The sequence below is a fragment of the Euprymna scolopes genome, chromosome 25 (genome assembly GCF_053919585.1).
Source record: "Euprymna scolopes isolate OS-2025 chromosome 25, ASM5391958v1, whole genome shotgun sequence".
Lineage (NCBI taxonomy): Eukaryota > Metazoa > Mollusca > Cephalopoda > Sepiida > Sepiolidae > Euprymna > Euprymna scolopes.
In genome coordinates this window covers 65,470,723-65,485,434 of record NC_136506.1, presented here as the reverse complement: position 1 = coordinate 65,485,434, position 14,712 = coordinate 65,470,723, and the positions used below count along the sequence as shown (strand labels likewise).

Here is a 14,712-nt window from a genome sequence, read left to right as displayed (position 1 = left end):
GGTGATCCGTTGGTGCAATCAGGTCACTGCTGGAAGACCCTGGATGTGACAGTAGGACTTGGTGTCAGCCCACAAGCCCGAAGAAACTCAGGCTTGGCTTCAGAAGGAGTGCTACAACTTTGTACCCTTTTCTCACTGACAACCCCCTCCTCCCTCGACTTGAACCCGCTGGACTACTTCGTGTGGTTATATGTTGAGAACATCACCAACATGACACCAAAGCCAGCCTGATCGCCACCACCCACCAAGTATTCACCAAGCCCTCACTGGCGCTTGTAGAAATGGCATCCTTCCAGTTCTAGACCTGTATCAACACGGGTCATTGAGGCTGAAGGTGGCTACATTAAATAGGTCAGCTCTACTACATAATCAAGTTACCTGAATTGATATTTTTAATAAATTTTTAAAAATAAAGCTGTAGTATTGTTTTCTTTAAGGTGTCAATTTTATCATTCCACCTCGTACTAATCAATCCACGAGTAAAAACATGCAAGTGAAAAAGAAAATAGTAAATATGCAATTGTTACAAATTAAAGAAAATAAAATCGAACATTCATGCACTTTAAGGTAGTTTCAAACAACAACAAAGAAGTGATGGTAGCTCAATTGTTAACGACAGACTGACAACCTGGGTGTGCCAAGTTCAAATTCAGTTTATTCCATAGAAACATTTTCTACTTAGGAATTTTGGCAACCTCCTTGTAGCCTCCACCTTAAGTACCCAATGTCTTTCTAAAAAGAATTCTAACTAGAAAGATATCGCAGATATGAATGCCAACATTTGATTCACATGAAAATGCATGAATGATACTCAACAACAAAAATAACCACAAAAAACAATAACTTACCAATTTGAAGACTTGGAAAACTTTCCATGGCACCACTTTCTGTTGTATAAAAAGTTCATAAACGGCACAGATTCCAATCACCGTGATTCCTTGTTCTTTGGTTAACATGCTCAAAGTTGCCAGAAGTGTTGCCAAAAAGAAATAAACAAATCTCTGTGACGTTCGCTCTGCTCCAGTGTCTCTGCACAGTTCCACTCGGCCATCACAATAGCCATCACGATAGAAAACATATTTACGATAAGTTAAAAATCCAAGCAGGAAAAAGAGGCAGGCGCCAACATCTGCACGCCCGACGATGCCAGCAACTGCTTCGGTGTGTATCGGGTGAGCAGCAAACAAAAGTCCGGCGATAATCGTGGGTAGCGCTTTCTGGAGGAAAATACTTGAAAGATGAGTGAAGAGGATTGTTACGAGCATATGAAGAAGGACATTGGTGAAATGGTAGCCCCATGGATTCAATTGGCTGAAGTAGTAGTTCAGACGAAACGTTAGCACACATATTGGCCGGTACGACTTGTGGGATCCGCTGTTCGTAAGCGGTGTCCCCCAAAAGTCGTTATAGAACAAATTGATGAGGGGGGTCTCAGGAAGCAAGTCAGGATTCTTTTCAACAGCACGGCTGAAAGTAAAATAAAAAAAACTGAATTATTTATCTAATATATAAAGCAAAGTTTTCATGTTATTCCATGTCGAATTCAGTAATTTTGGAAAAGAAGTTTTATGTTTCAAGTTGTTTATATTTTCAAATATTTATTCATGGTGTTTAGTTTGTAGACCAAGGTTGTTGTTTTTGGCTTTGCAGAACATGATTAAGTTTTGCAAAGAGAAAGGATGAAAACATAAATATTTGGGAGCTAGTAGCTAAAGACAACCTGATCTGATAGTACCAAAAACGTTCAAGAAATTTTGATTAAAATGTTATACAGAAAAAAAAAAAAAAAATTATTTGCTTCCCCACTGAGCAAATAAGGCACAAGGCCGTTTTTTAATGTGGGGAGGAGATACCAGCTCCCCCAAGGGGGCACTCTGGCAGGGTCCAAAATTAGCAATTGTCTGATATGAAGAGTTTCCCCCACATTGACCAAACTAATTGACTTAAAAAGCAATTGTCCGATATGACCAGAACTGATTACTTCCTTTTCCACTCCTGGTCCAAGGGCCAAGAACAGCCTAAAAATAACCTTAGAAACAAATGTTCCAACATTTTTAGCGTCTCATGTTGGCTGACCGACCAACTATTTTTCATATGAAATCCTCATCTATATATTTGATGTATTGTTTATTTTGAAGCGAAGATATGAAGACTAATCTCAACGATTCGTCATTTGTTCAATTTAAAACTAATTTTGCTTTTTTTTACTCATGTTCACCCCTTACAAAGCATATCACCACTTGGATGTAAGGGGCTATTATTTGGGGTCATGTCTAGGAAAGATTAACTAGATATTTGTTTATGTTACATTTAAACTTCTACATATCAGTACAGCAAGGGAAGCAGGCAGCAGGAAGGGAATTCCAAAGTCTAGCTGTTCAAGGGAAGAAACTATTAGAATAGAAAGCTTTCTGGCATTTAGGGACAACAACAGTAAAGGGGTGAGATCTAATTGCTAAGCGGGTTTGTTGGGGATATGTACGTCGAGGGGGTACAAGTGAAACGAGTTCATCAGAACACATTCCATTAAAATATTTGTGAAACAGGCACAGTGATGCAACATTGCGGTGATGAGACAGGGGATGGAGCTTAGTTGATAAATTGGGACCGATTAGATTGACAACTCTTTTTTGGACTTTATCTAAGCGGGAGAGATTAGTGGTAGCTGCACCAGCCCAGATGCGGCAACAATACTCCATGCATGGACGAATGGTGGCCTTGTAAAGGTACAGAATACTCTAAGGTGTGAGTAGTTTTCTAGCTCGATAAAGGGAACCCACCTTCTTTGCAGCAGCCTTTGCAATGTCCTTTATGTATTTGTTCCAGTTCATATTGCCTGCAAATGTTAGGCCGAGGAGTTTGAAGGTAGAATTCTCAGGTAGGGTGCTATTTGTCATGGATATAGGGGTTTGGAGAGGTGTTTTACAATTGTTAAAGGAAAGCAGCTTAGTTTTACTAGCATTAAATGTTACCATCCATTTACGGCCCCATTCCACTGTAGTCTGGAGATCATTTTCTAACAATTCTGCCATTGTCTTAGATTTATGTACCTCTGTTCTTCCCTCATGCATATTATAGAGTGTTGTATCATCAGCAAATATACCCATCTCGGACACAATATTATCAAGGTCATTTATGAATATCAGGAATAATAATGGTCCAAGGATCGACCCCTGAGGCACTCCTGCATTAATGTTATGCTGCTTGGATGTACGTTCGCCAATGACAACCTGCATGCTTCTATTGTCTAAGAAGGATCTAGTTGCATTTAGTTCACATCCAGTTATACCGTGCGATTTAATTTACATTAGCAGCCCTTTATGCCCGACTTTGTCAAAGGCTTTGGATATATCAAGAGCTACAGCCTTGGCTTTGCCCACCTTATCCAGTACATGGTAAATGTGTTCAGAGATGACTGTTAAAATATCTGCAGTAGAACGACATTGCCTGAATCCATACTGGTTGTCAGAGAGAAGATTTGCTTTTGCGAGGTGGTGAACTAGTGCTTGATTAATTAAGGTCTCAAAGATTTTAGCTAAGAGTGGGAGAAGACGAATGGAGTGATAATTGCGAGGGTCTGTTCTTTCACCAGAATTCTTGTACACTGATACCACAAAGGCCATCATCCAGCTTAGGGAAGCAAGATTCAGCAAGGTATTTATTGTAGAGCTTGGAAAGTATGGGGGCTAACTTGGCTGAACAATTCTTAATTAGTAATGCAGGGATGAGATCGGGCCCACACGTATTTGTTGACTACCAGGTTGACTAGAGAACCTATATATATATATATATATATATATATATATATATACACAAAACGCCCCCCCCCAAAAAAAAAAGAAACAAAAATGATTAAAATACAACAAAAAACAGAAAAAAGACAAACTTAAATAAATAAAATCTACTAAGTGATTAAATAAACTGAAGCAATACACTAGAATCTCTAATTAAATCAGAATAACAAAGTTCCTTAGTCTTTTGTGGTATTCTTCCAAATGTTATAATTTGTTTATTTTTTTCCTCAGTAAGTGAAGGAGAATTCCTTCTTGACTGACGCCATTTTAATTTCTGTTTCAGTCTAAAGTGTCCTATTCTGGTGAGCTAGATTTTCTCCACATTAAAAAACCGACCTTGTGTCTAACTTTGTCATAAAGAGGCAAGAAAAATAACATGATACTTCGTGATGACGATTGTCAAGATTGAAAGCGCTCAATATGGGCGATACAACAACCTTCCCTTTTTACTACACCAGCCAACCTCCGATACTTAGAAGAGTGTTCACAAAGTTCAGAATTTAAAAAAATACAAATAAATAAAACTTCCACGCGAAACATTATGTTACAGAATTCTATGAGATGTTATTTCAATATAATCTTACCAAGTACTAAACACAATGTAAATGGACCATTCTTACAGAGTAAAGAATTTTCATTGATCCGTTGAGGGTGAGACACACAATTAAAGAATTACTTCGGTATGTGTATGAGAGCAAGAAGCATGAATATTGTCACAGATGGAGTTTGAACCTGGTTTGCTAATTCTGTTCCCGGTGATGTAACCCGCCGGAATACTGGCGTCTCATTATGAGCGAAAATCTAAAGTCACACCCAATTCTTAGATTTCATGTCTGCAATTTACATTGTCACTCGTTCAGTAAAATGTGTCCGATTGTTTGCACGTCAGCTGAGTATGGGATTCGCATTTTAGAATCGCTGGGGAGGGAAGCAAAGTATTTGTTTAGGACTGTGCCATAATCTAAAGTAAAATCGCAAAGAATTATTATATAATGTATAATTAGAAAAAATTATACCAACATTTAGCTACACACTTGCAGGCATATTTCCGTCAGAGCCTTACAGTTGCATTAAGCAGAAGCAAATATTTCCTTCTGAAATTGAACATATGGTCAACTAAAAAAAACAAAGTAAAATTTTCTTTACATGAGATTTTAAACTTTATATTAACTGCCAGAGTTATATGTATATATGTATGTGTGTGTGTAAATAACAAACAAAATGTCTTTGAAATCACGTTGAAGATGCAACTATTCTATTAAAAATCATTATGGTGCCAAAAAGAAAGTTCGCACTTGCTATTTTTTTTCAAAAACTGCAAATTTAAGCTAAATTAAATATAACTGTTTAAACAGCCTACACCTCATTTGATTCACCTTTTTTTTTTTTTCTATAATTTTACCTGTTCATATTTGACTTTTAATTGAAGTATCCTAGTGTTTATGCCAATTTTAAAAATTAACTTTAAATCGAGAAGGCAAAAAGAAAAATCTTCACAATGGAAAATTGTTATTTAAATGTAACTTTAGAACATTAATGCAACGCAAATACAACAGGAACTAGTTAATATTAAATAAAATAGCCCTTCTACAGTTTGACAGCCTGCAAGCTTTTGAGCATTGCTGTATTACCACAGTCTGCGGTAATACTTTGTTGAAAGGGCATCCCACTTCTTTAATTTTTGTCCAAAGTTCTTCCAGATTTGAAATTTTATTATTGCATAGCTGTTGATTGATGTAATGTTGCTTTATGGATTGGCTTGCACAATTTCCAGACCTCAATCCTATCGATTAGATTGAGGGTTGGAAATTGTGCAGGCCAATCCAAACACAGAACATCATGCTTTTAAAAGGAACCACTTAATATTGCCAGCTGTGTGAATGGGGGCATTATCTTTAATGATTATCATGATTATCATCCAAATTCAGGCCAAAGTTGGGTAGAAAATGCTCAGTCGACATATTAATGTATTTGGTCGAATTAATTCGACCTTGCAAGAGAACTATAGGCTCTGGACCATTGGCACTAATAATGCCTCAAACTAAAACTGAACCTTCACCACCTTGCAGCATTGAAACTGTGCACCTAGGACTAAATTCTTTGTCAACGGACATATTACCTACCATCACTGCCTAGCCTATTGAACTTGCTTTCATCACTAAAAATCACTTTCAATGAATGTGAAGAGTCATGATCTTTATGACATCTGATGAAGACCAGACAACGCTTTCTGTTCTTTATAAAAATCATTGGCTTGCGTCTTGCAACACAGCCTCGCAAATTAAATTCCTTCAATCTGTTCTTGTAGAAAGAGAGCGCTTTTTATCAAGATTACACTATTGGATTTAGGGACCCATTTGAAATCTGTATCCGAGGCTGCGGATCTTGATAGCATTGTCTTCCCTGTAAGAAGTAACTCTAGGATGACCAAATTTAGGGGCATCACAAACACTGCTAGCATGTTGGTGCTTTTGCACAGTCATTTATATCGTTTTCTCATCATATTTCAATCTGCAGCCGATTTCTTGATTGGATAAACCAAGAAAGTGGAGATTAATGAGCTTTCTTAAAAGAAAGGCGAAGAATATGGATGGGAACAACAACAATTAGAGATGTTTTGTTACCTAAAAGGTAAATATTTTAGGCTGGTTTTAAGCTCATTTGTTGCTGCGGAGTTTCTTTTTGCCTTCTCGATTTGAAGTTAATTTTTTAAATTGACATGAACACTAGGATACTTCAATCAAAAGTCAAATATGAACACGTAAAATTAGAGAAGGATAAAAGGCGAATCAAATGAGGTATATATTGTTTAAACAGTTACATTCAATTAAGCTTAAATTTGCGGTTTTTGAAAAAAATGGCAAGTGCAGACTTTTTTTTTTTTGGCCACTGTATATTTAAAACTTTACTTATTTCTTATTAATTTTGGTTAGTTGGTTGTTTTTGTTTTACGGCATATCAACCTTTTTCAGGTTATTTAATGCCGAATCCAGTTATTTTGAAGAAAACTTTTTAATAAAATATATTTTTTTCAAGTCGGTTTCTATTTAACGGATAGTTGGGACCCTAACAGGTACTATCAATGCGGGTCAGAATGGACATGGGAGCAATGGCAAGTAAAGGGTGGCTCCACACTCCCCAAAGCCTGAAAGCTGGAGCCTCACCATAGGATATAGTTTAAGATCATATCCAGGACCATATCAACTTTGGATAGTAAAACAACATGATAAACCACCAGAGATAATTAAAAATTTCCTTGGTTCGTTTTGTTATTGAGGCAGTGGTTAAATATTACGTGAACCAAATATATTTTTAATGATCGATATGTTACTTATATTATTTTAATTGGAATTCATTATTGAGACGAGTATTATTTATATAAATTTATTTATTGTGGACTATTATTCTCATCTTTATTAGTTGTTGTTTCACGACGTTTCGGCCAACTATTCCTCTGGCCTTCGTCAGGTGGTAACCGCGTCGGATAGGAACTTTGAATCTCCTAACTGCATTCTCAGCAATCACTGCCATCCATAGTTGTTGTCGTCTCACCATGCTTTGGCCAAGTAAGCCTCTGGCTGGCTTTGGGTAGGATTGAAACTGCTATCTTCAGACAATGCTCATCTGGAACTGTTGAGATTCAACGTCTATCAACTGCGCCACGGGCCCCGAAGGGCAATCAAGATTCGATTTTTTGATCTTATAAATCCATTTGAGCATTGTCTGAAGATAGCGGTTTCAATCCTACCCAAAGCCGTCCAGAGGCTTACTTGGCCAAAACGTGGTGAGACGACAACAACTACGGATGGCAGTGATTGATGAGAATGCAGTTAGGAGATTCAAAGTTTCTATCCATCGTGGTTACCACCTGACGAAGGCCAGAGGAATAGTTGGCCGAAACGTCATGAAACAACAACTGAAAAAGCAATAAATAAATCAATATGTTTCTATACGAAATTTATAAGAAAAAAAGAAAAGCGTAATACATATGTATTCATGATTTCTATTAACATTTTTGTTAACATCTTAAACATGGTTTCAAAGACATTTTACCTGTTTATACTCCTCCACATATTTTTAATCAATATCTGTCATAGGTTCATAATAATGAGAGACACCGAAAAGCTTTAATAACTGGAATAAATTGAACTCTAAAATCAGGACTGCGGAGTCAATAGATCAAATACTCGACTTGTAGCATAGGGAGAAAAATTATTTCTAATCCCACCTTAAAATATAAAAATTTCATTCCGAATAGCCATTTCCTTTTCTTTAGCATTGGTCCATGTTGTTAAAGATATTTGTAATTTGCTTCAATATTTTTGTAAAAATAATTTTTCACAATTATTTGAACTATTATCCTCATGAAAGTTGTTGTTTTTCATAACGTCTCGGCCAATTATTCCCCTGGCCTTCGTCAGGTTAACCACGATGGGATAGGAATGCTGAATCCTCTAACTACATCCACAGCAATTGCTGCCTTCAATAGTTGTCATCTCACCATGGTTTGGCCAACTAATCCATGGACCGGCTTTGGGTAGGATTGAAACCGCTACCTCCCGACAATGCTCACCTGGAATTGTAGATATTCCGCATCTCTATCCACTGTGTCATGACAAAGGCTAGAGGAATAATTGGCCAAAACGTTGTGAAAACAACAATTAGAAGATGAGGATACTAGTCCAAATAATAAATAAAAATTATACAAATTACTCATCTCTAAAATAATTCCAAATTAATTCAATAATATAATTTTTCCTGTTCAAAATATTCTTTATGGGGAAGCCATCTTTCTTTTCTGTTAATCACAGATGGAAGCCATTTCTGTTATCAGCAACAAATTTCAATGTTGTTACATCATTGTACCTATTTACTATGCCTCCCCACGGGACAGAGTTAGACACCAGGGTCGTTTTTTAACGTGGAGAAAAGGTACAAAAATAAAAATTGTCTCAGTCGTGAAGGATTTCTCCTCCACCGAAAGAGAACAGATACTACACTTTGATCTTGTCCCGAAGGCCAAGAAATGATGTTGTTACATCATTGTGATACTAATACTGAATAACTGTTTAAAAATTCATATTTTTAACCGTTGTGGATATAGAAAATAGTTGGAATCTTTGAAATTTCGATGTTAAAAAATGTCACGTAACACACGATTCATAGGCATAACTCAGTGTATCGGAAATAACTCCGATTAATTTGAACAAAATAATAGAAATTATCTACCTTACACAAACATTTCTTCTCTCTATAAATAACATTGCGTATTTCGGCATAGGTTTGTGTTTTTCGCCTAGACATAACCTACACATTTTTCGCCTAGACATAACCTACACACATTTTTTTTTGAGGACATTGCAGGTTGTATCTAGATGCTTATTGAGTGACCTACAACAGGCACAGCAGACATATTGCATTAAAATAATCTGTCGCCACAAAACCAAAATATATTTTATATAAATCCGATTTCACGTATACTAAGTTAATATATGCTTTCAACCAACATAGACAGAAATAACTAAAATCTTACAAGAAATTCTTAAATGCTTGTGGGATGGAGTGGGGGTATTAAAATACAAGAAACAATAATAAAATGATTAAAAAAAAACTATGAAAGTCAGCGTGAGAATCTTCCTCAGAGACAGACAGAAAAATGCTGCTCAAGTGGGAATTTTAACAAAAAGAATCCTTTTGTAATTTAAATCATGATAGAGGGGAGGGCGAGGGAAGAAGATTTGGATTAAATAATAATAATAAAAAAAACGAAACGGAATGCAAATCGCGAAGAAAGTGGATAAAAACTTTTTACCACAAATACCAAGGATTTCATCTTGAAAGATAATATGGATTTAGAAGCAAGATTTTATCAAAAGTCCAAAGATGATACAGTCGTCATGGGGGGGGGGGGCAGAGAAAAGTTTTACATACCGTATATAATAATAATAATAATAATAATAAAATGCTCAGGCATGTTATCACCTTGACCCCTTTTTTTAAAGAAAGGATTGCCTGATAACAGAAACCTCAATGGAATAAGGTATTTTTACAATATTTTAACTTATATTGCTGTTATGTTGAATGTTAAAGTAAGTAAAATACACTTATTTCACTTTCTGGCTAGGATCAAAGTATAGTATCTGTTTGTCCAAATATGGTAAGATAATTTCATGGAGGCTGCATTGACACTGGTTGTCCACAGAATGGAAATATGTTAAACTCCTACAAGGGTGTTTGCAATAATTCCCTATAACTAGATATATTTGGAAAGTACAACCAAATTACTTAAATAAATAAGTTTAGGCTTGAGTAAAAGCGATACAATAATATTGTGGAGACTGTGCTGCATAGTCATATAATACATGCCAGCAATATAGATAAAAAATACAAATGTGAATTTTCATAGAATCCGCTATTATCTCTCTCTCTCTCTCATATATATATATATATATATATATATATATATATATATATATATATATCCCTACACATGAGTTGTTTGGATTACGTCAGTTTTACATTATTTTTCTGTGTTCGTGATCTGCTCAGAGCCAATAAAATACTTAATTGACCCTGAACAAGTCATATATATATATATATATATATATATATATATATATATATATATATATATATATATATATATATATATATAATCTGGGTAGGTTATCCATAAAATGCGTTGAGTGAAATTTGAAAATTTAATAAGATATGTGTTGCATTGAACACTTTAAAGCCAAATAGCTGCAACGCGAGTTTTTTTCCCTCCTTTATAAAATAAATGAGTGTTCATTTTTTTAAAAAGAGAGATATATTTCAGAGATATACACTCCTTTTTCAATCTACATATATGTATATATATATTTTTTCCTCTTATTCTTCGGCATGGTGTTGAATGGAAGAATTTGAGTTGGAGTCCACATGATGTTAGCTGCAGATTTATCTGTTCAATGCAACACATATCTTATTTAATTTTCAAATTTCATTCAACGCCTTTTATGGATAACCTACCCCGATTTTCAAATTGCGCGACCATGCGTAATTATCCAGCTACAGATAAATCCGCAGCTAACATCATGTGGACTCCAACTGAAATTCTTCCATTCAACACCATGCCGAAGAATAAAAGGAATATATATATATATATGTAGATTGTAAAAGGAGTGTATATCTCTGAAATATATCCCTCTCTTTAAAAAATGAACACTCGTTTATTTTACATAGGAAGGGGGGGGGAAGCGCGTTGCAGCTATTTTTTTTTTTTTTAATTTTTTTAAAATTACATTTTCACCCCAAACAAGGCACATTGCCACTTTGGTGTAGGGGGCTACTATCAGGGGCAACAACTACTGGGGTACTATGTAGGAATTTGGGCAGCAAGATGTTGGTTCACATTACACTTGAACTTCTGCACGTCAGTAGAGTTGGGGAAGCAGGGACCTGGAATGGAATTCCAAAGTCTAGCGGTTCTGGGGAAGAAACTACTGGAGTAGAAAGATCTTTTACATCTAGGGATCTCTACAGTGTGGGGGTGGGATTTAGCAGCCTGTCGGGTTTGTCGAGGGTGTTCATGTCGTGGGGGCACAAGTGCTTGCAGTTCGTCAGAGCATTCACCATTAAAATACTTGTAGAACAGGCAGAGGGATGCAACGTTTCGTCGATGGGACAGAGGCTGAAGCTTAGATGCCAGCTCAGGGCCTATCAGATTTGCGACTCTCTTTTGAACTCTGTCAAGGAGTGCACCAGCCCAAATATGACAGCAATACTCCATACATGGGCGAATGGTGGCTTAATAGAGGTACAGGATACTTTCGGGTGTTAGTAGTTTTCTAGCACGGTAGAGAGAGTCCACCTTCCTTGCAGCGGCCCTGGCAATGCTTTTAATGGAATTGTTCCAACTCATGTTTCGTGTGAACCTTAGACCAAGGAGTTTGAAAGATGTGCTCTCAGATAAAGAGTCGTTGGCCATTGCTATAGGTAGTAGAGAAGGTTTCTTGTAATTATTGAATGAAACTAGTTTAGTCTTGGCGGCATTGAACGTGACCATCCATTTTTGTCCCCATTCCACTACAGATTGGAGATCATCTTCTAGTGTTTCTGCCATTTCTTTAGATATGTGTTCATTTATTTTCCTGTAGTGCCTGTTATAGAGTGTGGTGTCATCAGCATATCCAGCTACAGATAAATCCGCAGCTAACATCATGTGGACTCCAACTCAAATTCTTCCATTCAACACCATGCCGAAGAGGAAGAGGAAAAAGAAAATATATATACATATATGTAGATTGAAAAAGGAGTGTATATCTCCAAAATATATCTCTCTCTTTAAAAAATGAACACTCGTTTATTTTATAAAGGGTGGGGGGAACTCGCGTTGCAGCTATTTGGCTTTAAAGTGTTCAATGCAACACATATCTTATTAAATTATATATATATATATATATATATATATATATATATGCATACACACATCTATCTATCTATATATATATATATATATATATATATATATATATATATATATATATATATATATACAAAAGTGAACGTGCCGGGGTGTGTGTGTGTGTCTGTGTACATTTCCCTACACAATAATTCTGTCAATTTTTAGTCTACAGACTCGAAATTTGATATACAGGGTAACTGATGCTATGTCAAACCCTGAGAGATAAATAACTATATACTCCTACTAACACAAACAAACAAAGTCTATCTGGATACCAGGTTTAGTTAAAGGCAAATCAGTAGTTTTCCGAGACAGACATGCTGAAGTTAACTGATAGTTTAATTGTAACAGTAGCAGCAGTAGTAGTTGTGGTGATGGGAGAGTTCGATTGCAGAGAAAAAAAGAAAAGGATTAGGAGGAAGTTCATTCTAACAAAATAAAAGCTTTCACAATTGAGGAAAAAATGATACCGTTTTCTTTTTTAACGGTCATCGTGAATGCCACTAAATCCCCTGGAATCTGACCATTTCGCAACGAATCGATCAATTCTTGATGGCAAGGACACAAAATTTGATTTGGCATTCGAACAAAACGATAGTTTCAGCGCATATGCCAAGACAATCGCCAAACTTATCCAAGTAAAATAAACCAGGATAACAGCGTTTCTTCGCATCCAATTGTAAACGTGCAAATGCAGTCGTGTGTCAAACAATGGTACGTTTTAATAAAGATGTTACCGAGTCGGTTAAAAGTATTTTTTTTTAATTTCAAGCAAAAAAGTATGTGACATATACTTGTGATAATATACTTTTAGAAATCTGTGTCGACCGATTAGGTTATAATTGAACACACATTGAACTACGGTGCCATCATACGATGATGTCCGATTGGTAGGTCTAGTCATGTGACTAGAATTTTCGGGATTTGAAATTGGATCAATTATGATTTTAAACTTGGAAGAAAATGATCGTCTTGTCCAGTCCAGATAGGTAATGCTATAATGCGTTTATAAAACTCGACAGTTATATGGGAGAGTCATTTAACTTTCGTAATTGTTTCTTGAAAAAAAAATAAAAATATAAAAAAATAATAAAATAAATAAAATAAAAGTAAAAATACAAAACATCAGATATAAATTAGTGTATTCAACTAAAATTACAGTAATCATGTTTTTGTTTATTGTAGCAACGATTTTGTCAGTTATATCGCTAAAATAGGTCATTAGCTCACTTGCCCAAAGAGTATTTTGATACTACTACTAAACTACTCATGTACTGAGCATTGTTGAAACAGAGAATAACATAAGTATATGTACGAGACAATAATACATATACATATTACTTATTTATACATAGATATACGTTATATATGTGCGTGTGCGTGCGCGCGGAAAGTCCCATGGCAGCACCTAGGATCATGTGTCATTGGTAATTTTCGATGTAGCGCACGAAACGACCTCAATCCAATTGCATAACGAAGGCGAACAATTGTCTCAGGTACGCTGGCAATTGTCTGCTGTACATCATCTGATTAAATTATCTTCTTTTTTTCTTCTCTTTTATTCGAGATGTCACTTCCCATCTTTCAGAAATGGGTCGAAAGCAAAGGTGAGAAGAAGAAAAAAAGGCATTTTACTTATTTGGGGGCGAGGGTTGGAGAGAGGTGAGGCGAGGCGTCCATGTAATTAGAGTTTATTAAGCAAACGGTGAGATAACAAGTGCTACCAGTCGCAGAAGGAGGAAAGGTGAAAGGTCAGACGTTTTTCCGAGAATGTTCCTGAGAAAAACGTGTGCACTTTACACCCCCCAACCCCCACATCACATGATAGGTAAGTTTCAAAAATAACTTGAGAATCATCAGGTGCTTTGCACAGTTTTATAACCATTGGCAAGTAAGCATTTCAACATTTTTCATTTGTTTGCAAGAAAAATTACAAAACAATCATCATCAACATCGTCATCATCATAACGTCCGTTTTACTTGCGTTGTTTTTAGAAATTGACTTCCAAAATAATCTATTTCTGGCCAGGTCTTTATTGATTAATCTTTCAAGTTCATTTTTATCAATTTCTCCCAATTTTTTTTTTCTTTGACCTTCCGGTCTCAACAGTCTGCATCACCAAACAACATTCATCCGTTTTTTTTTTTCAACGTGGTTTAAAAAAAATTGATTTCCATTTTAGGTTATTTTAAGCTATTTTTAGTCAGGTCTTTTTCTCAGGCTCATTTTTAGTTCCTGTTTTCTCTGGCTTTCCTCATTGAACAGAACCTGCTACTTCAACTGTTCTACATCTACTAAGTGAAAAACTCACCCATTCTTCCAACATGGCTATACCATAGAAATTTAATCTTCTGCACACATTTCTATACACAGTACAGATTTAATCTTCCTCAGAGGTCATCAGATCTAAGCCCGTCTGCAGGACACGCATCACACATTCATGGTATCAATAATATTTTGCTTCTTCCTTT

At 35.8% G+C, this 14,712-nt stretch overlaps 1 protein-coding gene across 1 annotated transcript in view; it reads right to left on the bottom strand.

The window, feature by feature from the left end:
• The window catches only part of LOC145247407 (protein O-mannosyl-transferase TMTC2-like), a 210,250-nt gene that overhangs the window by 111,312 nt on the left and 84,226 nt on the right, over nt 1–14,712 (bottom strand). Inside the window, exon 2 of the mRNA XM_080109112.1 lies at nt 849–1,467. Within this exon, the coding sequence (XP_079965238.1) occupies nt 849–1,467 (619 nt within the window). The remainder of the gene's footprint in view (nt 1–848; nt 1,468–14,712) is intronic.